At 41.8% G+C, this 24,845-nt stretch overlaps 1 protein-coding gene and 1 non-coding gene across 5 annotated transcripts in view; one reads left to right on the top strand and one right to left on the bottom strand.

Moving 5' to 3' along the window:
- WIPF1 (WAS/WASL interacting protein family member 1) overlaps positions 1-17,511 on the top strand; it is a 125,974-nt gene extending 108,463 nt beyond the window's left edge. For all 4 annotated transcript variants that reach the window (XM_045033962.1, XM_023259475.2, XM_045033963.1 and 1 more), the window contains 4 exons: positions 2,043-2,816; positions 8,010-8,222; positions 8,928-9,041; positions 14,441-17,511. In XM_045033962.1, the coding sequence (XP_044889897.1) occupies positions 2,043-2,816; positions 8,010-8,222; positions 8,928-9,041; positions 14,441-14,496 (1,157 nt within the window). In that variant the 3' untranslated portion in view covers positions 14,497-17,511. The remainder of the gene's footprint in view (positions 1-2,042; positions 2,817-8,009; positions 8,223-8,927; positions 9,042-14,440) is intronic.
- Positions 17,512-23,875: 6,364 nt separating this feature from the next.
- On the bottom strand, positions 23,876-23,982 carry LOC111562085. Its single transcript, XR_002745140.1, has one exon. It is a non-coding gene; the product is annotated as a U6 spliceosomal RNA (small nuclear RNA).
- Between the last annotated feature and the right edge of the window lie 863 nt (positions 23,983-24,845).

Raw genomic sequence — 24,845 nt, 5'->3', positions numbered from 1 at the left:
CAAGCCCCACACTGGGCTATCTGTTGTCAGCACAGAGCCCACTTTGGATCCTCTGCCTGCCCCCCATCCTCTCCGCCCCTTCCCTGCTCACGTGCTTTCTCTCTCTCTCTCTCAAAAATAAATAAAATTTAATAATAAAATGAAGATGGAATTTAAGTTCATGCTCAAAATGGTATACCAGATGTATACATCATCATAGTATACCATCCACATAAGGTGGATGTATGATGTATACATGGCTGTGTGATGTATACATGGCTAGTAACTGCAGCTTTAATCTGAACTTGGAATTCCAACAGAATTTATCACAAGCTGGTGACACAAAATTATAGCACACAGTCAAGGGAAATACACCTTTTTTCTAGTACCAAAGTTGAAATTAAAAATTCTGTCTAGAGTTCATGTTACTCCAGTATATAAATCCATCCAAATATCTCTTACTGTGCCTTGGATAAAACCTGAACTCCTCTGGTTTTCAAAGTTCCTTATGATCTGACCCCTGCTGGCCACTCAGGGTCCATATGCTAGGTTCTCCATGTTCACTGTGCCGCAAGCACATAGGCCTCAGTTTTTCACCTTGAAGCTCATTCCCGCCCCAGGGCCTTTGCACCTGCTGGTCCTCTGCCTAAAGCACCTCTTCCTCACCTTTTTATGACTGGCCTCAGCTCAAATGTGACATTGTCCAAAAAGCCATCCCCACTCAGCCACCCCATCTATCCTGGCCTTTCCATCTCATCAACCTATTTTAGTTTCTTTTTAATACTTACAACTATCTGAAAATATTTCTATGTTTGCCGGCTTATTATGTATCTCCCCCCACAAGAATGTAAACCACAGGACAGCAGGATCTTTTCTATTTTGTTTACTCCTCTTTCAGCATGTAGAATAATGGCTGATATACAGCAGGTCCTCAATAAATATTTAGTACCTTAATAAGCTTATGGGTGAGATGGTGGAAGTTTTTAGACTAACCATTTTTTGAGAATTACCTTGGGTTCCAAGAAATTCTGGGGTGGGGGGCGCCTGGGTGGCTTGGTCGGTTAAGCGTCCGATTTCGGCTCAGGTCATGATCTCACGGTCCGTGAGTTCGAGCCCTGCGTCGGGTTCTGTGCTGACAGCTCAGAGCCTGGAGCCTGTTTCGGATTCTGTGTCTCCCTCTCTCTCTGCCCCTCCCCTGTTCATGCTCTGTCTCTCTCTGTCTCAAAAATAAATAAACATTAAAAAAAAAAAAAAAGAAATTCTGGGGTGGTAGTTTGAATTTTTTCCATAACTTTGGCTCCTTTTGTTGAACCGAAGACGTTTAATATTAATGATATAATAGAGTTGTTCTGACCTGCCACTGCTGAAATGGAAGTTGACTCAGTAAGGAAAAACACTTGTGTAGTTTCCTCCTCCTTTGCAGATCAAGACCAACCCCTGGTGTTGAGTCTTTCAATTAAACTTTGACAGTTTCTTTTTCTTGTGTTAGTTCTTTCTTATTTCCGTTCTAATTTTTCCATTACATTTTTACACTTTCTCTTGGGAATTTTGTTCAAAGGGACTAGGTAATCCCACCCATATGGAGATTTATACATTGGGAAAACTGATTTTTCACCCAACATGGCTAAGTTATTTTTTCAAAGCGGAGAGGTGCAGGCACAGGAGGACAGGGGTGAGGACGGAGAGAAAGAAAATCATTAGCAGAAATCCCATGTACCTGCAGCGTCTTCTCATAATGAATAGGGCTATCTCTCCGGAACCCTTCCCAACTTTCTCCTGGTTCTTGTACACACTTAATGCCAAGAGAGCTCTCCAAAATCCTTTTGAAAGCTGCCAGGTTGTAGAACCTGGAAGTAGCAGGTACACAGGGACCTGGGATCTGTCTTTCTGACTCCAGGAAGGACCACACAGAATCTGATTTATATAAATGATAGTTACCTGTACTTTATGGCATCTAGGAAAGGACTTCCAGTAGCTGAGAATACACTCTAGTTCTCTGATTTTCTTTAAGGGGAGGTGTCCTAATTTCCTAACTGGATTTTTTTTTTTTTCCTGTTCTTTAGATTCTGGAGGAAGCCGACTCCCAGTTTTGCCACCGGGAGGAAGATCCACATCTGCCAAACCTTTCTCACCCCCAAGTGGCCCAGGGAGATTTCCTGTGCCTTCCCCAGGCCACAGAAGTGGTCCCCCAGAGCCTCAGAGGAACCGAATGCCTCCCCCAAGGCCCGACGTGGGCGCAAAGCCTGAAAGCATTCCCCCTCCAGTACCTAATACGCCAAGACCCATTCAATCAAGTCTGCACAACCGAGGGTCCCCACCAGTGCCTGGGGCCCCCAGGCAGCCCAGCCCTGGGCCAACTCCTCCCCCTTTCCCTGGAAACCGAGGTGCTGCTTTTGGAGGAGGCTCCATACGCCAGACACCCTCAGGCTCCTCCTCACCCTTCTCCAACAGGCCTCCCCTGCCCCCTACCCCCAGCAGGGCCTTGGATGACAAACCCCCTCCTCCGCCTCCTCCAGTGGGCAACAGGCCCTCCGTCCACAGGGAGGCAGTCCCACCCCCTCCCCCTCAGAACAGCAAGCCCCCAGTGCCTTCTACCCCAAGGCCTTCCTCCTCCTCACAGGCCCCACCGCCACCGCTGCCACCAAGCAGACCAGGCCCTCCTCCCCTGCCTCCGGGTTCCAGTGGCAGTGATGAAACCCCAAGACTCCCACAGCGGAATCTGTCCCTTACTTCTTCATCTGCACCCCCCTTACCTTCACCAGGACGTTCGGGCCCTCTTCCTCCCCCGCCCAATGAGAGACCCCCTCCTCCAGTGAGGGACCCACCAGGCAGATCAGGTAAGGCAACACCTGGGGTGAGTTGTCTTCCTACAGCCCAGCCTGCCCCCATGTCACTAATCCTCATATAAGTGAGTGGAGTCCAACAGAAGCTTAAGTGAACTCTCTGGCCAGCCACTCGGATCTTTTAAGTGACGCTTATTGCGTTCGATTTCATCCTGACCTCATGTAAACCTCGGAGGAAGGCAGGGAGGGGGAGCTGCTACTTCTGTCTGCATTTTAGAGATGAGGAGACTGAGTAACTTACAAAGTCAAATGATCACAAGCTAGCTAATTGGAAGAGACCAGAACCTTCACCTTCTGTTCTGAAATACGCTCATGGCTCTGCTACCCTGCCTTTCCTAAAGTGAATTTCAGCTGTCTTAATTGGGCAAATAAATTCCCACCTCCTGCAAGAGGGACCCATTATTCCAACAAGAAGGGCAGTTATTTAAGAGCTAATGACCTTTTCCTGTACTGCTCTCTTCATCGGTCAAACTTTGAGGCCTCCTCCCTGCTCATTAAAGACAAACATTAGAGTCCATTTTGCTGTTTGTTAACATCTCTGGCACATTAATCCCTTGGAGAATCAGATAAAGGTATAGGCCTTTGTTCATAGAAATGCTCATAAGCGTAAACTCACAATCTGCCGGCTGTTTCGTGGATTGAAAGCCCTTCTGAAGCTCATCTGTGCCCACCCCCCACCGCCCTGCCCAGAGCTGAGAAAGCTTGATCTAAGGGAAGAACTTTGAGACACCATGAAATGAAATGAAATGAAATGAAATGAAATGAAATGAAATGAAATGAAATGAGGATTCCCTAGAGCTTGTACTCTCTCCTAATTATAATAGGTGCTTTATATTACACAGTGGCTATTGATGGGTTCAGGAGAACCATCTACATTTTAAATTTAACCTTATTATATATACAGGATGCCTGGAAATGGGGCATTTTTTTGTTGTTCTAATTTTTTTTAATGTTTACTTATTTTTGAGAGAGACAGAGTGAGTTGGGGAGGGGCAGAGAGAGAGGGAGACACGGAATCCAAAACAGGATCCAGGCTTCGGGGCACAGAGCTCGGGCATATGTTTCTTTAGGAGAAGCTAACCTTTTGCCCTGTGACCTCAAAAACCTAATAAACACTCTTTAAACCAGTAGTCCGTGAACATGACCACGTTCTAGAATCACCTGGGCAGCTTTAAAACGTGGATGCCTGGGTCCCTTCCCCACGGTTTCTGGTTTCATTGGTCTGGGTTACAGACAGATCATCAAGATATCTGGAGGCTCCCCAGTGACTCTAATGTTCTGCGAAGTCTGAGAACCACTACTTGAAACCACTCTGCCACAGAGAGTAGGCTACAAATCTGAAAAGCTACTAGTAGTCCCTTCAGTCCGATCCCTGCACATCATGGCATCTCATTAAGTATTCTTCAAAGAACAAACGAGAACAGATAGTCCAATGAATGAAGTGCAATGTTTTCTTCTTATCTAACCACTACGGGTTTTCCCCCAAGGTGATTGAAGAGCTGTTTGCATGACTCTACCAAATAGACAAATCAACAGATTCATTCTTCCCCTAAATAGGATAGGCTGTGACATATAGCTGTAACATTTCTTTCTTTCTTTCTTTCTTTCTTTCTTTCTTTCTTTCTTTCTTTCTTTCTTTCTTTCTTTCTTTCTTTCTTTCTTTCTTTCTTTCTTTCTTTCTTTCTTTCTTTCTTTCTTTCTTTCTTTCTTTCTTTCTTTCTTTCTTTCTTTCTTTCTTTCTTTCTTTCTTTCTTTCTTTCTTTTTTAGTGTTCATTTATTTCTGAGAGAGAGAGAGCATGAGCAGGGGAGGGGCAGAGAGGGAGGAAGACAGGGCATCCCAAGTATGTTCCACACAGTCAACACAGAACCCGAGGCGGGGCTCAAACTCACCAATGTGAGTCATGACCTGAGCCGAAATCGAGAGTTGGATGTTTAACTGACTGAGCCACTCAGGCGCCCCTATTTATTATTTCCTTTGATTACCTAAATCACGTCTGTTTACTATGGAAAATACAGAAAAATATAAAGACAACAAAAATGATCTGTATTCCTTCACTACCACCACCCAGAAATAATCATTCGTAACATTTTTTATTATCTTTTCAATCTTTTTATTTTTTTTAAACTTTTTAACGTTTATTTTTTGAGAGACAGAGTGTGAACACAGGAGGGGCAGGGAGAGAGGGTGTCACAGAATCTGAAGCAGGCTCCAGGCTCTGAGCTGTCAGCACAGAGCCCGATGTGGGGCTCAAACTCATGAACCACGAGATCATCACCTGAGTCAAAGTTGGATGCTTAACCAACTCAGCCACCCAGGTGCCCCTTTTCATTCTTTTTAAAATGTATGGTTTATGGGGGTGCCCGTCTGGCTCAGTCAGTAGAGCATGCGACTCCTGAACTTGGGGTCCTGAGTTCAAGCCCCATGTTGGGCATAGAGCTAACTAAAACAAAAAAGGAAGAAAGAAAAATAAATAAAATGTGTGTGTATATTTATATATATGCATATATGTTTACAAAATCAGTATCACACTATGCATACTATTTGATAGTTTGTTTTTTATTTAACAATCTCATTAACATTTTCTGATAGGATTAACTATTCTTCTACAGCCTAACTTCTAATGGCTGCATAATAATGGCCTACAAATGTACCTTAATTTATTTAATCATATGGACCATCTCTAGATTTTTGCTGTTGCAGACAATGCAAGGAATACATTCTTGTATCTAAATATTTTTGCACATTTCTATGTGTTTCCTTGGGATTAAATCCTTGAAATGCAATATTTTGGTCAGGTATTCAGGACAAATTATAGATTTCATAGGTTTTGCCAAATTGAAAATTCTTACCAACTTACATTCCTACAAGGATCCTATGAGAGGTCATCAAGGGCCATCTGTATTTTGAGGGGTGGGTTGGCTTGGTGTGGGCTTTAGAATTTGACATATTTGGAGCCAAATCCAGACTTTTGCAGTCATTAGCCTCCTGACTTGAGCTTTCTTTTTTTTTTTTTTTTTTTTTTTTTACATTTTTATTTTTGGGACAGAGAGAGACAGAGCATGAACGGGGGAGGGGCAGAGAGAGAGGGAGACACAGAATCGGAAACAGGCTCCAGGCTCTGAGCCATCAGCCCAGAGCCCGACGCGGGGCTCGAACTCACGGACCGCGAGATCGTGACCTGGCTGAAGTCGGACGCTTAACCGACTGCGCCACCCAGGCGCCCCATGACTTGAGCTTTTTAACCTTCCAACAACAGAGGCCTCATCTGCTGTCCCTACACTTCTCAGGGTCGTAAGAGTTAAATGAGACAAGTATGTATCATGGTTATCTTAATCCCTAGCACGCAGTACCATTCAATGATGGCTTATTATTATTATTTTATTATTAGAAATTGAAATCTGTTTTTTGTTATGCATGCCGAGGGCTAGAGCAGGGGGCCTAGAAGGTTGGAGAGTTAGAAACATGAACATTTACATTAAAAAAAAAGAGAGAGAAAGATACCAGGTTGATCAAGTTAATAGCACCAGGCCCCATAATATTGGAAATCTAGTTTGCATTTAGTGACAGTTATATAGCGATAGTACCAGTGAAGTTCACCCACAGCATGTGAGACACTTGCCCCCCAATAAATCATTTCCTCCTGACTGGGACTCCAGCAATTGCAAACAGATGGGGCAATAAATAAACCCTGCTGGGAAAAGCACTGAAGACTCCTTGAGAGGCCAGCCAGGGCTGGGCACGCCTCTCACCCCCATCAGGGGTTTGGGCCAAGACTTCGGGCAGGGATACCTGCAATGGGTGGGTTGTTCGGTTTAAGGCCCTCCAGTTGGTTTCTGATTCTGTAGTTAATAAGAGATATTTACATTTATAGAGCTATAACATGTATTTACATAAAATGCCAGCATCTTGCGAGCAAAGCATGCTGCTGAAGACCAAGAATAATTACCAAGGCCATTTTGATTTGCATCAGAATGCTCAAGTTCTTTTTTTTTTTTTTTTTCATTTACTCATAACCCAAATAGCCTCTGAATTTGGAAGATGGGACAAGCAAGAGAGGTTTCTTTTGTATTATCAAAAAGAAGAATTTTGCTTTATTTTTAGGAAATTAAAATTTTCTGATTCTACCATACCACTGAATTTTTTTTAAATGGTTTCAAATACTTAAAGAGTACTTTTTATTTGATTTTTTGGCTACTTATTCCTGGCAAGAGTGCTGTGAGATGACTATCAGGTGCTCTCAGGTATATAGTAATTAAGTTCCATGTAGTAACCAGCTTGCTCAGGGTCAGGGCTCTACGCCAGCATGTGTAGCCATGCACAGGGACTAGCTGTTTGTTGCTCCCTGTTAGTCTGCCACCCCAAAGAGGAAGAACCAAGAAGGAACTCCTGCCATTCTCAGGATGATTGGTATTTGGCTTCCTGATGCCACTTGTCTGGAAACAGATTGTATGCATCATGGAAACATGCGTGTGTAATTAGCAATACCAGTGTGCATTTAAAGAATCTAGTCCCTCTAGAGACCTAAAATAACTTCATAACTATCTTATTCTTTTTGTAATTCTTTAAAAATTTTTTTTAAATGTTTTTATTTATTTTTGAGACAGAGAGAGACAGAGCATGAGCAGGGGAGGGGCAGAGAGAGAGAGGGAGACACAGAATCGAAGCAGGCTCCAGGCTCTGAGCTGTCAGCACAGAGCTTGACGTGGGGCTCGAACTCATAGACTGTGAGATCATGACCTTAGCTGAAGTCGGGCGCTTAACTGACTGAGCCACCCAGGCACCCCAGTAATTCTTTTTTAAATGGCGTTTATTTCATAATTGTCACAGAAACTAGTTCAGTAGCTATTTAAAAGGATTATAAAGTGTTTTTTAAAGTATACAGCTGTCAGTATACATGGATTAATTATCACCTGTTCTCAACCTAACCGTATCAGTACTGTCTCAAAACCAAAACAGCCATTTAACTATCAATATGCACTCTTTATACACAAACATGTGTATGTAAGTTCAGTTCTGTTTATATGTGCTTACTCATTGCTTGACGAAAATCTCTTAGTCTCCACCATTTCCAATTATAGGGCATGTATCCAGCAGGTGTTCAATAATTGCACATTGATGGTGACATAACGTTAGTAATGTAGGATGTAAGGTATTACACTAAATGTTGTCCTTTTTTTTGTTCCAGGCCCTCTCCCACCACCCCCTCCAATAAGCAGAAATGGCAGCACATCTCGGGCCCTGCCTGCCACCCCCCAGTTGCCGTCCAGGAGTGGAGTAGATAGTGCCAGGAGTGGACCTAGGCCTCCTCTTCCTCCCGACAGGCCTGGTGCTGGGGCACCTCCCCCTCCTCCACCATCAACATCAATTAGAAATGGCTTCCAAGACTCTTCAGGTGAAGGTAAGGTGGGGTCCCAACTCCTTGGAAACATTTTCAGGCTATGGGACAACTGAATGGTAAATTTGTGTTTGTTGTTTGTGTGCTTGTGTTAACATTTGTTTCTGTGAACCTCATTCTTATCACACTGCACTGATCTAAGTAACCATTAGAGACCACTATAATTTCAAATTAAAAATAGTAATCCTCCCTCCTCCACTTTTCAAAAAGGCAGTTCATTTTTCTCTCTCGTTGTTTAAAGTCTCATTTTGGTTAACTTTCTAGAAGATCCCAGGACTCTGAAAAAAAAATTTTTTTTGTAGTTTACCTTATTACTTACCTTATCTACCTTTCTCAACAGTTGGCTGTAGTCAAGAGGCACCATGGTTTACAGTTCATAAGCCAGTTTCCCCTGCCTTTGTTATGAGAGGGCCCCAGTTACTTCTTTGCCCACTGGTGGGAAGAAAGGTATCTCCGACTTTAGCCCCTAGCTCCTGAGAGGGACTGGCTGGGTCCTAATCACTCTAATTAAAGTCACTTGGATTATTTATCTGTCTTTGCTTTGATTTGCTTTGTATTCCATTGACGTGCTAATCAGTGACTTGTAGCATTTCGAGCTTTAAATTTCTAGGCATGCAACCAGAAGTGATCTCTGCAGTTCTCTCCTTTCATTGCATAAGTCTTTATAGCAGATTGTTACTGAAGATACTGTTTGTTTCTCTCTCTCAGATGAGTGGGAAAGCAGATTCTACTTCCATCCAATTTCTGATTTGCCACCTCCAGAGCCATATGTACCAACGGCCAAAAGTTATCCCAGTAAACTGGCAAGAAATGAAACCCGGAGTGAGTATTTCTGCAAGGACTTTTGGTGGCTTCATACTGGAATAGCCTGGGTTATATACAACTCAGGGTTGTATAGGAAATCCAGGCCTCTTGCCTAGAGTGGGGCAGAGAGCCCCATATGGAGCTGTCTACATTCTGGTAAACTCCCCTTCCACAAGCAATAGGGAAAAATGGAGATATCCAGAATGCATATGAGAAATGATCATTTGAATGTGTCATTACAATCTCAAAATAACTGGTTTGCTAATAGGTTAAATTTTATTGCTTTGCTTGTTTGGACAGCCTTCCCGATTTTGATTTTCCTAAGATAGCACAAATAGAGCCATCTTCTATTACTACCAGTTTTGAGACTAGCCAAATGTCTTAATAATTATAACAAAAACTCACTGTAACTGCTTTGATATTTTCAATATATTAGGATTAGGAGCACCTGGCAGGCTTAGTCAGTAGAGCATGTGACTCTCTTGATTTCAGGGTCGTGACTTCAAGCCCCATGTTGGGTGTAGAGATTACTTAAAAAAATAATAAGGGGATGGGGCACCTGGGTGGCTCAGTCTGTTAAGCATCTGACTCTTGATTTTGGCTTGGGTCATGATCTTGCAGTTTGTGGGTCCAAGCCCCTCATCAGGTTCTGTGCTGACAGTGTATGGAGCCTGCTTGGGATTCTGTATTTCCCTCTCTCTCTCTCTCTCGCTCTCTCAAAATATAAATAAGCTTTAAAAAATTAAAAAATAAATAAATGAAAATATTAAGAGGCACCTGACTGGCTCAGTCAGTGGAGCATGCTCTTGATCTCAGGGTTGTGAGCTCGAGCCCCACCTTGGGTGTAGAGATTACTAAAAAAATTAAATCTTAAAAATAATATTAAAGTAAAATAAAATAAATACATTATGATTTTAGCTTCTAGAACATTACATGAAAATTTTAAATACACCCATAATCTTTCTACATAATCTTCATAAAATCTCCACATAACATTTTCATTTTACCAGGTCCTCTGCTCATTTTTATCCATATAACTCAAAGTGATTTGTAGTTATAATTATAGAGTGCAGTTTTTTGGTGGGATTCACATGATTTTGCTTAGTAAAACACTTGCCCATTCCATCAAGTCAGCATACAGTAATTTAGTTTACCATTATTGGACATTTAGATTGTTTCTGGGTTTTACTAAAATATGTAATGCCACCATGAAGAAGTGAATCTCCTTTCCCCTGTTGAAACAAAAAGGTGAACAAGAAGAAATAGTGAAACTGAAATTTCAACACAATAAGTGGTTAGAACTTAGAAGGAATTAGCATGAAATATACAGATTCAGTGCTGAGGCTGAGACGTGTGACAGTCTTAGATTTAGAACCAAACTCCCAAACCAGAAATGTATGGAGAAAAACCATTTTCAGATAAATGCCAAAGCGTCCCTAGCCTTGTCCTCATTCCTTAGATGGAGCTCCTCACACACACGTGGTGCCTGTTGACCCTTTAACACACAGTTTTTTTTTTTTTTTAAGTTTATTTATTTTGAGAGAGAGCGCATGCACACACGTGCATGTGCCAGGGAGGGGCAGAGAGAAAGAGAGGGAGAGAGAGAGAACCCTAAGCAGGCTCCATGCAGTCAGCACGGATTCCCCACTTGAGGATCAAGCTCACAAACCATGAGATCATGAGCTGAGCCGAAATCAAGAGCCAGAGGCTCAACCAACTGAGCCACCCGGTGCCCCAACACACAGTTCTTAAATAATTTTTGGTTGGTTGTTTCCCAGCCACCGAGCAGATTCATAGCTGAAGTCAAGGCTGGTTAAAAGCAAAATCAGTGGCTTCAGGGAGACGTGATAGGTGGGAGTCCCAGGTCCTGAGAGGGACTGGCTGTGTGACAGGGGCACAGAGTTGTACTTTGTATCATAGCACAGGACAATACAGGAGTTTCCGCGAGGTTGTGAAGAATAGGTCAAACTGTGGTCTGTGCCTCTGCTGAAGAATTCAAAGAATTAGAAAATATTTTATTTTATTTTTAATGTTATTTATTTATTTATTTTGAGAGGCAGAGAAAGCGAGAGCAGGAGAGGGACAGAGAGAGAGGTAGAGAGAATCCCAAGTGGGCCCTGTGCTGTCTGTGCTGTCAGTGTGGGGCTCAATCTCACAAACCGTGAGATCATGACCTGAGTTGTAAGTCAGACGCTCAACCGACTGAGCCACCCAGGCACACTAGAAAATATTTTTTAAAAATTTCCATGAACAAATGCCAGAAGTAAACAGAATACTGCTGCTTGGAAGGGAAAGTATAATTACTAGAAAAACTCATTTATGTGGAATACTCTATTCCTAGAAGATAACTAATAAAAAAGGTGTAAGTGTAATACATTTATACAAGAGTGGAAAATAAGCCTTTGTGTGGGACAGGTATCTTTGTTCTGTGTGTGTGTGGCATGAAGAGGGGCTTCTCTCTGATAAGAAAACAGCTTGTTTCTCTTCATTTGGGGGGCACTAAGAAATGAATTCACTTTAAGGAGCTGTTCACATAGACTCTAAATATTTTTCCTGGTTTCGTGTAAGCATTCTTAATCTACTTGAAGTGCTCTTTGTGTATTTAAGTCAGTAACAGAATCAACCCCCTTCCCCTAGGTTTTTAATTTAATAGCTGAACACATTCCCTTCCCTACCCTTCTGTCTTTAAGACTGAACACAGCCTGAGGACTGGAACTGTCCTGCTTATGATTGCATCTTCCTCAAGTGGCACAGAACCTGAAATATAGTAGGCATTTCAAAATGTTTCTTAAATTGAATTAACGTCCACTGCCCCCAAAAATGTTTTTGTAGATTTGCTTTAAATATTCCAGCATTCCGTGTGTTGAATGGATTATCTCTGGATCATCTAACTAAAATACTACCGAGTGGTTTTATTCTGTTCCTATAGCTGCCGTGGCCTCCAGGTAGGGCACCAGCCTGGAGGGCACCCAGGCGGCCCTGAGCTGTGCCACCTAATTGCAGCTTTGCATAAGGCCAGCCCTCATTTTTCTAACCACCTGTGGTATGTCAGCTGATGGTCAGGGCTCCATGATAGATGACTGGTTTCCATCTAGATGAGTCTTTGCTTGGGTATGGGCCCAAGAAAAAATGTGGTCGGGACGGCAGAAGGAAGAGGCAAGGTAATGGGGTGCCAGTGTCTTCTTCTAACTCCTCCCCTTGCTCAGAGATTTGGTTCTATCTCAGAAATCCCTGCTGATATGCCTCCTGAAGAATCTGTCAGTGCCAGCCCACCTTGAAGTCTCTCCAGAGCGGTGGTCACAGCAGCCTTCCTCAACTGACATGTGCCCCTGCTACGTCTGCTCACAGCATCAGAGCACCTGGCTGCATGCCTAACACCTGTTAGATCCTAGAAAAAATGTACCTGAGATAAATGAATTTTAAAAATTGTGAATGGATTTTAAACTTGGTACTGAGAGCCCAGAATATGCATAGTTTTTAAAAGAACACGGTCAATGGAGTGAAGAGACAACCCACGAAATGGGATAAAATATTTGCAAATCATATATCTGAGAAAACATTAATATCCAGAATATATAAAGAAGTCCTACAATTCAGCAACAACAAAAACCCAATTTTTAAAATGGGTTGAATACTTGCATAGACATTTCTCTGAGGAAAATATCCATATTGCCAAAGAAACACATGAAAAGATGCTCAAAATCACTGATCATTAGGGAAATGCAAATAAAACTACAATGAAATACAACTTCACACCTTTTAGGATAGTTACTATCAAAAAAGCATTGTTGGGGCACCTGGCTGGCTCAGTCAGTTATGCATCCGACTCTTGATTTCGGCTCAGGTCATGATCTCGCGGTTCGTGAGTTTAAGTCTCTCTCCCTTTCTCTCTGCCCTTCCCCTACTCACACACACATGTTCTCTCTCTCTCTCTCTCTCTCTCTTTCTCAAAATAAGCTTTTTTTTTAAAAAAGCATTGTTAGGGGCACCTGGGTGGCGCAGTCGGTTAAGCGTCCAACTTCAGCCAGGTCATGATCTCGCGGTCCATGGGTTCGAGCCCCGCGTCGGGCTCTGGGCTGATGGCTCAGAGCCTGGAGCCTGTTTCCGATTCTGTGTCTCCCTCTCTCTCTGCCCCTCCCCCGTTCATGCTCCGTCTCTCTCTGTCCCAAAAATAAATAAATGTTGAAAAAAATAATTATATGTATAAACATGGGGCGCCTGGGTGGCGCCGTTGGTTAAGCGTCCGACTTCAGCCAGGTCACGATCTCGCGGCCCGTGAGTTCGAGCCCCGCATCGGGCTCTGGGCTGATGGCTCAGAGCCTGGAGCCTGTTTCCGATTCTGTGTCTCCCTCTCTCTCTGCCCCTCCCCCGTTCATGCTCTGTCTCTCTCTGTCCCAAAAATAAATTTTAAAAAGTTGACAAAAAAAATTAAAAAAAAAATAAATAATTATATGTATAAACAGTAACAACTCTTGAAAAAGACTCAGACCAACTACATATGATCCTATTTGGGGAAGAAAAAAGGGAACTGTTTATATAGAGAAAATAAATGGAAAATATTTACATAATGTTATTGGTTATCTCCAGGTGGTACAGGCATTGGTGAGATTTTGTTTTGTTTTTGTTCATCAATATTTTCTGAATCTGTCATAAATACATACTATGTTTGTGGCAAGAAGACAAGTACTTTTTAAAATTTTTTGGGGGGCTCCTGGGTGGCTCAGTTAAGCGTCCAACTTTGGCTTAGGTCATGATCTCACAGTTTGTGAATTTGAGCCCCACATAGGACTCTGCACTGACAGCATGGAACCTGGTTAGGATTCTCTCTCCCTCTCTTTCTGCCCCTCCACTGCTCGTGTTTTGTTTTGTTTTCTTTCCCCTCTCTCTCAATAAATAGGTAAACTTTTTATTTTTTTTAAGTTTTTAATGTTTTTTTTTTTTTTTTTTTGAGAGAGAGAGAGAGAGAGAGTGAGCACAAGCAGAAAAGGGGCAGAGAGAGAGGGAGACAGAGTCTGAAGCAGGCTCCAGGCTCTGAGCTGTCAGCACAGAGCCCAACGCAGGACTCGAACCCATGAACCACAAGATCATGATCTGAGCTGAAGTCTGATGCTTAACCAACTTAACCACCCAGGCACCCCTAAATAAGGAAACTTTAAAAAGCTGTTTACAATTTTTTTCCCTTGATTTCACAAGTACTCAGAAGCCAGTGGTGGGTCACCCATCTCTAGTAATGTTCATTCAGATCCTCACTTGCTTCTTCCCCTCACTTGTTACTTCTCATTCACATATGCCAGTTATTTACAGCCTTGGTCATAGAGGGTGAGGTAGTGGGTACTTTTGCAACCATCCTTCAGTTTGTATAGTGAGATCACAAGCTTTCTAACCAAAATTTGTATTTTGTCTATGTTTTCATCAAGGTGGATCCAACCGAAGAGAAAGGGGTGCCCCTCCACTCCCTCCCATCCCGAGGTGATCTTTACCTGCTCTTCTCCATCTGAGCCCAAGAGCTACTTCTGTTGTTACTATCCAAGGGCTGCAAACCCTCCTCCCCTTGTCTTCCCTTGGCCCCTTCATACTGGCAATAGGGAGGAAGGTAGGGTAACATGGGAATGTGTGTGTGGGGGGGGTGGGTGGGGGGGGGGTGGGAATGCAGGAAAGAAATGCACCTGGCGTTTTATGTTGTGTATATTCTCAAAGCTATTGCTTGCTTCAGCTACAGCGCGCCAGCGTTGGTTGCTTAGGGGTCAGTAGGCTTTTGTGGCAAGGTGGCAGAGATGAATTGTGTCCTAGCTCTCAACCAACCAAATTCAAACATTCACTGCTTATTTGCTACAGACTGTAATATTAAAGTCCCTGAGAGCTATTTGCTTCCATGCCCTTTTTGCACGCTTGGCTTTCTGTCCGATTTGCATGCACCACAGACCATGGAAGCAAGTTGCTGCATCAGGGCTCATGTAACATTTTTCAGTTACAGGATGTCCAATCTTTGGCAGTCTGAGATAAGCTCTAGGATAGAGCTTTCCAAGGGACATACAATGTGAGCCACCTAAGCAGTTTTTTAATTTCTAGTAGCTACATTAAAAAAGGACAAGGGGAAATTAATTTTAATATATTTTATTTAACCCGAATACCCAAAATATTATCATTTCAACCTGCAATTAGTATAACAACTATTAAGGAGATATTTCACATTGTGTTTTGGTACTAAGTCTTCAAAATGCAGGTATATTTTACATTGAGAGTACATCTCCTTTCCGACTAGTCACATCCCAAGTGCTCAGCCACATGTGGCTGGCGGCTACCATATTGGACAGCACAGGCCCAGAAGACAGAGGATGGTACAAAAACCTCTTATTTCAAAAACAGACAAAGAAAATGCAAGATGAGCTTTAGCCATTCAAAAAGTAACTAAAAATGAGGTTAGGACCTAACACCTTGTTTGGCAGACAGCTTGATCTTAGATTTTGCTCCCTTATTCCCCCTCTTGCCTTAACATCTGTTGCTTCACAATACCAAGGTCAGAAATTGATCTCACAGGGTGTACAGTCACGTGGAATAAAGCCATGAGAAAGAAACCGAAAGCCAGCTGGGGCTTTGGGGCTCAGAGCCAGCTGCCTTGAGCTCACCTATCAGCTGGATTCCTGCCTTGCACTTCATTTCCTCCCCTGTCTAGCTTGCACATCAGGGCAGGGAGGCTCGTAGGCTCCACAGTTGTGCGAGAAAGTTAGGAAAAGGTGGCAAATTGGAAATGTGGAGGAAGGAAGCAGGTTTGGGTTGATGGGCAAAACTCTAATCTAAATCTGATGTTGATGGGGTTGAGAGACATTGCTACTACAAATCGAAGAGAATCTGTCTTGACTCTGCCGGGGGAATCACTTGCCTTGGATCTATACAAATACAGCTCCATGGGAAGGACCATAGGGACGAGCCAGCCTTGCCCTTTTTTTGTATGATTTTTGTTTACAAAACTTTACTGGGACTTTTAAATCTAGCTATAGATTTGGGGGGGGGGTATTTCCATTTAGATGTTTTATATGGTTGATTATGTTTAAAATTACCATTACTTATTTTTTAAAAGCACGTGGCCACATATATATATATATATATGTATACCTAAACTTTGTATCCTGGTTTCAGTGTATTCATGTATTCCTGGGAGATGCTAACGAGAAATCAATCCAAAGAAAAATTTGAAAGACACATTCCTATTTATAGAATAAATAATTGTTTCATTTATATAAAAGCAAAAGAACTTAGAGTTCTAATAAATGGGATATCTAATAAATTATGAAGTTGCCCATTTGAATATATTGTATTTTTGTAACTTTCCTTGCCAAAGTCTTGGGCTTAGAAGATTAAAGAACTTGGTTTTTCTAACTCTCCTCTACCATTCATCTGTCTGTCATACAGTCATTTGGGGCCCTTTACCCAAAGAGAATTAAGAAATATAGAAGTGTAACAAGCGTGGCAAAGTATTTTCGAAAAAACATTTTTTTTAGGTAATAGCATCATTTTATTTTGGATTCTTTGATCAGATATCAATAGTTGATACAAATCCTTATGATAAAGCCTTATGACCCACTTTAGAAAAGACGGAATCTGGCCTTAATAGCAAATATGGCATAGAAAAGTCTCATCCAAAGGATTTTGGATCTGAATTTTATAGGGGGCAGTAAGAATGGCCAATTTCCTTGTATATCCCAACCTCATAGTGCCCTCCTAACGTCTGAAACAGAGCCACAGTACAGAGTTGCTCTTCATCCAGGACAGAGAAGTTTTAGCAGGTCTTTTTTTAAGTAAATGTTTCATTAATACACCTACACCCTTTCTTTGAAAGTTGGCAACCTAATTGCAGCCCAAACTGAATAATTTCTATGCTAAAATCTTCAACTATGGCAAATCACAAAAATGAATATTTTCTTCCCTGAAATCAGGGCTCACATTTGTTTTTTTCCCACAATATTTCCAGATAAATGTATTCAAGATGCAATACAGTATTTTAATATTCACATATCATTTTATATTGAAATGTATTACAGTATTAAAATTCAGTGTTCCATATTTATTTCACTATGCATTTTATTTAGTAGAAGCCGAGAGAAATGTTTAATCCAATGGTGCCTTACTTTGTGATTTGAAAGAAATCGACTTTTTATGTCTAAGTAGCAGATTATTTGCATATTTGTAAAAACTGTTAGGCTTTTATATTTTAACTTGTAATACCAATTTTGTTATTTTAGTAGCAGAAATGGGATGATTGTTAAAGTGGCCAAAATTTTTTGGCATGAAATTAATTTTTCCCTGTTTATAGTCAGGGACAGTAAAGGAAAAAAAAATGTTTTTCATACCACTGCATTATGTAAACATGCACATTTTGGTATCGATGTCATTAGGACAGTTTAAATGGCGGGGTAGAGTCTACCCTAGACATCTGCGTCTTTGTAAGTTAGCCAGACAATAAATAAAAGCAGAATGACAAGAGTGTCAACTGGTGGTTTTTATTTAAGTATTGTCTATGTAAATACAAATGAAAAAGCAAGCGTCTGTTTTCTGTTTTACACTTTGGTAAAGAAAGACAAACTCAAAGAAAAGAAAAGGAGAAGGTAGTGGTGGAGGTTCATGGTGTGTGTACCTCACATCTACTTTCTAATCCCTTGTTTGTTTTTCCTGAGAACCTGCATCATAGCCAAAGTCTGCTGTCTGTTTACTTGAAGCAGATGCTTTAAGACTCTAAGGTACAGATGGATGGTGGGGCCAATGGGCCAGGAAACCACAAAGAATAGAATTGACACTGAGAAAAACAGGAAAGGCCAGGGGGAATTTAGGGGGCCCGATAATTTTTTTAATTATCTGCTGCGCACATGTGTGTACGTATCTTAATGCAGTCTAATGGTTAAGAGATTAGAAGACCTGCGTCCATCTCTTACTTGCAAGTTGCAAACTTTTCTAAGCCTCCACTTCCTTATCTACAAGGTAAGTAACTATCTTACAGAATTAATAAATGCATTAAATGAGATAATACACTCAGTACTTGGCCTGACTTATTCTGGCACTCAGTAACTGGTAGCCAGGTAGCCACTCTTGGTAAAACAACAAATATTTATATAATGATCCCAAATTTACTGGAGCCAAACTGCCCGAAAGGGAATTTCCTAATGTACCTGTAGAGGAAGAGGCAATAGCAGGCAGACTATCTGTACCAGAAATGCAAAGCAACCTCCAGACAGAGGACACCTCACATGATGTCCCTTTGACCTCACAGGCCTGAAAAATGAAAATTCATGCTGCTTTGGTCATCAAGGAAATGATTAGATTCCATTTGGAAGTAAGACCTGGAAAGAACCTATATATAGGGCAGCCTCAGAATTTATGATCCACGAGTAGAACACTTTTGAGAGTAGGAGGGAATACTGATAATTGTTGCTTTGGCACAACAGGTACAAACTGGGGCTGCCCTGGAAAACTGGGCTGTGTGGTCACCCCATTTGGAGGTCATCTAGTCCCACCCTCTGGTCTTACAGATGAGTATATAAGACCCCAAATCACATACTACTGATGCACAAGCAGCCTGGCCTGTCACCTCACCACCACACGCCCCCTTATTTTTTCTTAAGACTTCATTTTTAAGTAATCTCCACCCCCAACCTGGGGCTCAAACTCACAACCCAGAGATTAAGAGTCACACGTTCTGCCAACTGAGCCAGCCAGGTGCCCCAACGCTCCCTTCATTATGATCCTCCCCACCTCTAGCGCAAGTCTCTGCTTCATGTGTCTTTCACATCTGCTGGAAAGAAAAGACCAAATGACAAGCTACAGGGTCAGAGAACAAGCCCAGAACATGCAAATTTGGATCTGGATCCTAGCTCTGCCACTTGCTCCCTGGAAGGCCAATGACAAGGTATTTAAGCCCTCTGAGTTCTAATTTCCTCAACTGCAAAATGTTTACAGTGCTTAAATACACAGAACATCAGGCAAAATAACTGGCATATGTCAGGCGCTCAATGAAAGTTAGTTCCATTCGATTTTCTAATCCCTTTGCTATCAAACTGAGGCCATATTCAGGAAGGCATTTTCAGTGCATTCAGAAGAGTCTGCTAAAGTTTGGGGCGCCTGGGTGGCTCAGTCAGTGGAGCGTCTGACTCTTGATTTTGGCTCAGGTCATGATCTCATATTTTGTGAAATCGAGCCCCACATGAGGCTCTCTGCTGACAGCTTGGAGCCTGCTTGGGACTCTCTCTCTTCCTCTCTCTCTGCACCCACTCTCTGTCTCAAAATAAACATTTTAAAAAAGAGTCTAATAAAATTTAATTGCAACACTCTTAGGATAAAAATTGCTTTCAAAACTGGCCTCATTTGTTAAAACTGGAATCATTCATTTGGTTCATTCAGCCATTCGGTACATTTTTATGTACCAGCCTCACCACAACCAAATAGTGTCCCCACTCTATCTGAGGAATGGTCTCGGAGTAGCAGTTACCCTGCTCCCACCAGTCACAAGTGCCAAAGCAACAGAGAGTTTTCTATTAAGAAGAGAAAGTGAATACTTTATAATTTTCCTCCCTTAAGGGATTATTTGGTTTCTTTTCTCCTTTCATCTCAATGGGTGAATTAAATTTATTATTATTATTATTATTATTATTATTATTATTATTATTATTTTACAGAGGGGGAGAGAGCAGGATAGGGGGGACACAGAATCTTAAGCAGGCTCCACACTCAGCAGGGAGCCTGAAGCAGGGCTCAATCCCACAATCCTGGGATCATGACCTGAGCCAAAATCAAGAGTCAGATGCTCAACCGACTGGGCCACCCAGGTGCCCCAAATTAAATTGATTTAAAAATTTTTTTAAACTACAGGAAAACTGGAGGTGGGGGAGGGAAGGTTTTAGAAAAAGTTTTGATGGCCTATAAAAATGTCTTTTTACTTTTTGATTAATTTTTTTTGAGAGAGAGAGGGTGCAAGTGAGTGAGGGGCAGAGAGAGGGAGGGAGAGAGGGAATCCCACAAGGGGCAGGGAGAGATGGAGAAGTAGGGCTCACCCGAAGTGGAGCAGGGGCTCACCTGATGTGGGATGCAGGACTCGAACTCACAGACCATGACATCATGACCGGAGCCAAAGTCAGATACTTAACTGACTGAGCCACCCGGGTGCCCTTTTTTTTTATTAATTCCTAAAGGATTCCCCAGTTCCCTGACATTCCGATTAACTGAAGGCTTCCTGGACATATAATTTAGAGTGGCCCCTTTCTCTGCTGTCTTCCCCACAGCCTGGCTTCCCTGCACTCTGAGCACTTGGTCCTTCATGTCTGTCTCTGGAGCTATAGTTAGCTGCAGGATTCCCCCACTACCCGAAAGCACAGCGCTCCTATGAAAACTTTCCTAAGCCAAAATGGCATAAAGCAAAGAAACAATTACCGTGAACTCACATGGAAAATTTTTTGAGCATTCTCAGACCCAGAAAAACAATCTCTCTTTGGCTTCTCTGGTCCCTTAGGACACATCTTGCTAATGGATGTGCAAGATAAATTGAGATAAAGCACAGATGCTCAGAGGCAAGGTTCAAAGCTACAGAGCTTGACGCTGAGATGCCCAGTGTGGTTTCCAGGGAAGGGGCTTGGCAGTGCCACCCTCACGGCTTGGGGCTTGCACTGCTTCTACAATGGCTTGCTGCAAAACAAACACTGAACGCTATTTTCACTTTTTGCCTTTTTCCTAAAAGCAAAAACTCTCTTTGGATTTTTTTCAGTTAGCAAAAAGGTACAATGTAGGTCTTCCATAAAAGTGAAGTGGCCTAATGCAACCTTTCAAAAAATCGGGGGATACCTGCACACATTTCTCTTACTGGTAAATGTTTGAAATGTCCCATCAACACTCTACCACGAATTCCTTAGCATTACAGAGGCACATTTACAGGAAGCTAAGGAAGCTCCAGCTTTGGGACCTCCACTTGCAAGGATCCCTTCTAATAAGGAAGGACTCGTTTTTACATCTAATGTTTTATTCATGATTTTATACTAATTTTCTTAATATAGCAGCCTAAATTGTCTAAAGCTCAGCCCCACAAAACCTGTCCTTGCCTTATTGCCCTTCCCAGCTTCTGACAGAGAAATCAACCAAAGTGCGTATCTTAAAGCTTTCTTAAGCCACCAGCTTTCCGTAACAGTGACAGGAGGGTCCCAGACAAATAGAAGACAGCAAAAGTGTGTGCTCCTTTGTACTCCCAGAGTGGTCAGTAGATATTTCTAAAATAATTCAATCATTGTACCGCTCACATTGCATTAGAGTCACTTAAAGGCCCCACAGTGTGACCCATCTAGATAACATGTTTGACCTCTGAGGGGTCTGGGAAAGAAGTCTGGATGCTATTAGACATTGAGCTCAGATTTAGCTTAAATTCTGCCCAGGAAGATGCCTGCCAGAACAGCTGGTGTGTCCATCATGGACTCAACACAAATGTGTTTTAGTCATGAGGAACTCCCACCCTTTTCCTGTTTTCTGTCTCCAAGCAGTTTAGTAAGTTAAAGGTCGACTGTCAAAATGCTATCTATTCAAGATAGGTATCTGAAGCAAATATCAGATAATTGGGAAACCCTAATGCCTTATGGTGCTATTGTATTCCCAAAGATCCATTTTTACATGTATTCATTCAAATAAACAACACTGATTGAGTAGCTACAATTTATTAGGCATAGGGAATATGAAGATACATATTATACAATAGGAAGCACTAGTCCTAGAATCAAGGGTCTACATTCTAGATTTAACAAGAACATCAGCCAGTAGGCACAAACCCACTCTACCACTGGTTCTAGAGACATGCTCCTCACCACCAACACAAGGCTAGTTGGCTGTGTGCATGAAAGGGAAATTCCCTCCCCCTTGGTGCTTCCTGCTTGGACTTACTCTTAGAGCAAAGGTATGGACAGGTCCCAGATGGGGCCACCATAGAAAAATGGAAAAATATATCTAACCCAGAAGTGGAAACACAAGACCCATTGCCTAATTTACTTACCTAGATGACAACATAAATATTGTTTTCATTTTCCATATAACCACCACCAGTTATTGATCATCTACTATGTACTACAAATTGTGCTAAGGTCTTAGCAAATATTATTGCATATGTCATTGTTAGTCAATGTGACTTTACACGTGGAGAATTGAGGCCTGAATCAATTAGAAATTTGCCTCAAGCCACTTGCTGTGATTGATCCAGAATTGAAACTCAAGGTTGAATAAATACATTTGAATGGGAAGTCATAATATTGTCAACTTTCCATATGCCAGTTTAAGAAAAATACTGACGTTTCATAAAAGCAAGGACATTTTAATAAGCCAAACTCTTAGAATAAAAGATAGTAGGCTCAACTGAACAAACATAGGTTCGTAGGTACATTGCGTTTATTTTCCTCACTGGGCTATGCACTAGCTCTAGTCCCAGACCCACCATTTACCAGCTGGGGCACATTGCCTCTTGCTAAGTGATCTAATTTCTTTTGGTTCTTTGCTCCTTTACAGTTTAAGGAGTGGCCATAACTACCATTTTGGCACTTTCAAAAGAACGTACCTGTATTTATCAGCTCATCTTATCAGACACTTGCTACCTTTTAAGGTGATCTCAGGGGAGCCACTAAAATTCAGACATCATTTTTCATTAAGCACAGATTTCTGAAAGTCCCAAACTGCAATGTGAATAGTTAATGTGCTCTTCAGTGTATCTCCCTTGCTTTCTACTGTTCAATATTTGTGGAGTATTTCTTCCAATCCTATTATAAACTTTTTGTATTGAATTTATTTTTTACTCTCCTTGAACTTGGAAAAGTTTAAATTCCAAATCATAGAATTTGCTTTCCCATAATGGCCAGAAGTACACTTTGTGTTCTTTGCCTCAGTCATACAACCCAGCACTCATTCACAGGGGAAATAAAGGTAAAGCAAAAGACAGCCATGTTCAAAAGAAGTCAAGTAAGTGGCTCCAGAATTTCAGAGTATTTTCACAAACAGTCCCTCATATTTACCCACGGCAGCCCTGTGGTGGAGGAAGAGACTCATCGCCCATGTTACAAATGCAGGGCTGACACACTGAGGGAGGAAGTGACCTCAAGGTCTTACCCCTGGTGAGTGAAGGGGGCCAAGACTACTTCAGTCACAGTCTTCAAACTGCATTTTGCCATTGTTGTCTGCATTCATCTGACAAATAGTATTGAGCACCTTCTCAGTAATGAGAAGGCATGGGGTGAATCCAGTTGAAGACACAAAGGTCAGGACCACCTAAATTCCGTGTTTCAGGGGGCTTACAGTCCTTTGTGGACTGAGGCAAGTACACAAATAACTTTAGGACAAGGGAGAATACATGACCTATTCAAAAGCTTGAAGTAATGCATCACCAGGACCCAAAGAAGGTACAACTCTTGTGAATTGGTTGAGCCTTACTGCCCCACACTCAGGTGTGTTTTCCTCATCTTTTTTTCTTCTTAATGTTTGTTTATTTTTGAAAGACAGAGAGAGACAGAACTCCAGCAGGGGAGGGGCAGAGAGAGAGAGAGAGAGAGAGAGAGAGAGAGAGAGAGAGAGAATCTGAAGCAGGCTCCAGGCTCCTAGCTGTCAGCACAGAGCCTGATGCGGGATGTAAACTCATGAACAGTGAGATCATGACCTGAGCCGAAGTCGGATGCTTAACCGACTCAGCCACCCAGGCACCCCCCTCATCTTTCTGAGTGAGGCTTCCAGTGTTTCTCAAAATGAAAGTTGTGGACCACTTAAGCACTTAAGGAGTGCTTGTTAAATACAGGTCCCTGGGCTCCACCTCAGACCTACCCAAACAAAAATCTCTTGGAACCCAGGAAAATGTTTTTAATATGACCCACTTCACAAATTTGCATGTCATCCTTGCACAGGGAACATGCCAATCTTCTCTGTATCACTCAAATTTCAGTACCTGTACTGCTGAACCAAGAATGAGAATTTATATTTTTAACAAGGTTCAAGGTCATTCTGATGCACATTCCAGATTCAGAATCTCTTTTCTAAGGTGCTACCCCTGAATTTGGGCCTTTGAAAGAATATATTAATTAATATATATATATATATATATATATATATATATATATATATGCATATATATATATTATATGAAAATTAAATCATGAGATGGCATCCACTTTTTGTCATACTAAATACTCCATTTAATACTACCCCCATGCATGCTGATTCATTACAATGCTGTTTGTCTTAAAAATGCTTTTCTTAAAAAATCAGCTAGCTAGCTAGCTAATCTATTACCAAACCCAAAGAAAAAATTGTGTAACAAGAGCACTGCATAGTCCTGGCCAGTAAGCATCAACACTCTTTACTAAATGTACGTTCTAGTCTGTTTTCTTGAATTACGTATGTTTGCAATGTGTGGCCTTTCTCCATACTTTTTTCTGGTGAGTTCTGGTCAGTAATTTTGATCCAGAGTGCTATCAAAAGATGGTTATCACAGATAGTGCCATAAAGAAATACAGAAGAGCGCCATGTTGGATGTTACCATTTTTTAAGTAGCCCAAGGTGACTTTAAGTAAATGGTTGTAACAGAGAAAAGGAACCAGCAAGGATCTGGGTGATGGAAATCTTTTGACATTATAAAAGGTATTACAAACTTCTCTTCTACCAGGAAGGATGGACTAACAATTCTTACTGGTAATGGGAAGACACTAGGGCTTGTGACCTCAGGAGATCTAAAGAGAAGACCAAGGCCACATAAGAGGAACCTCTGGACTCAAGGACTTGACTGAAACAGCCTGTTCAATTAAGCTCCCCTGGAACGCACACTCCTGGAGT

The sequence above is a fragment of the Felis catus genome, chromosome C1, assembly GCF_018350175.1.
Source record: "Felis catus isolate Fca126 chromosome C1, F.catus_Fca126_mat1.0, whole genome shotgun sequence".
In the NCBI taxonomy this organism is placed as follows: domain Eukaryota; kingdom Metazoa; phylum Chordata; class Mammalia; order Carnivora; family Felidae; genus Felis; species Felis catus.
Note: the sequence above shows the minus strand (reverse complement) of the source record. Positions and strands in the feature narration are given on the sequence as shown.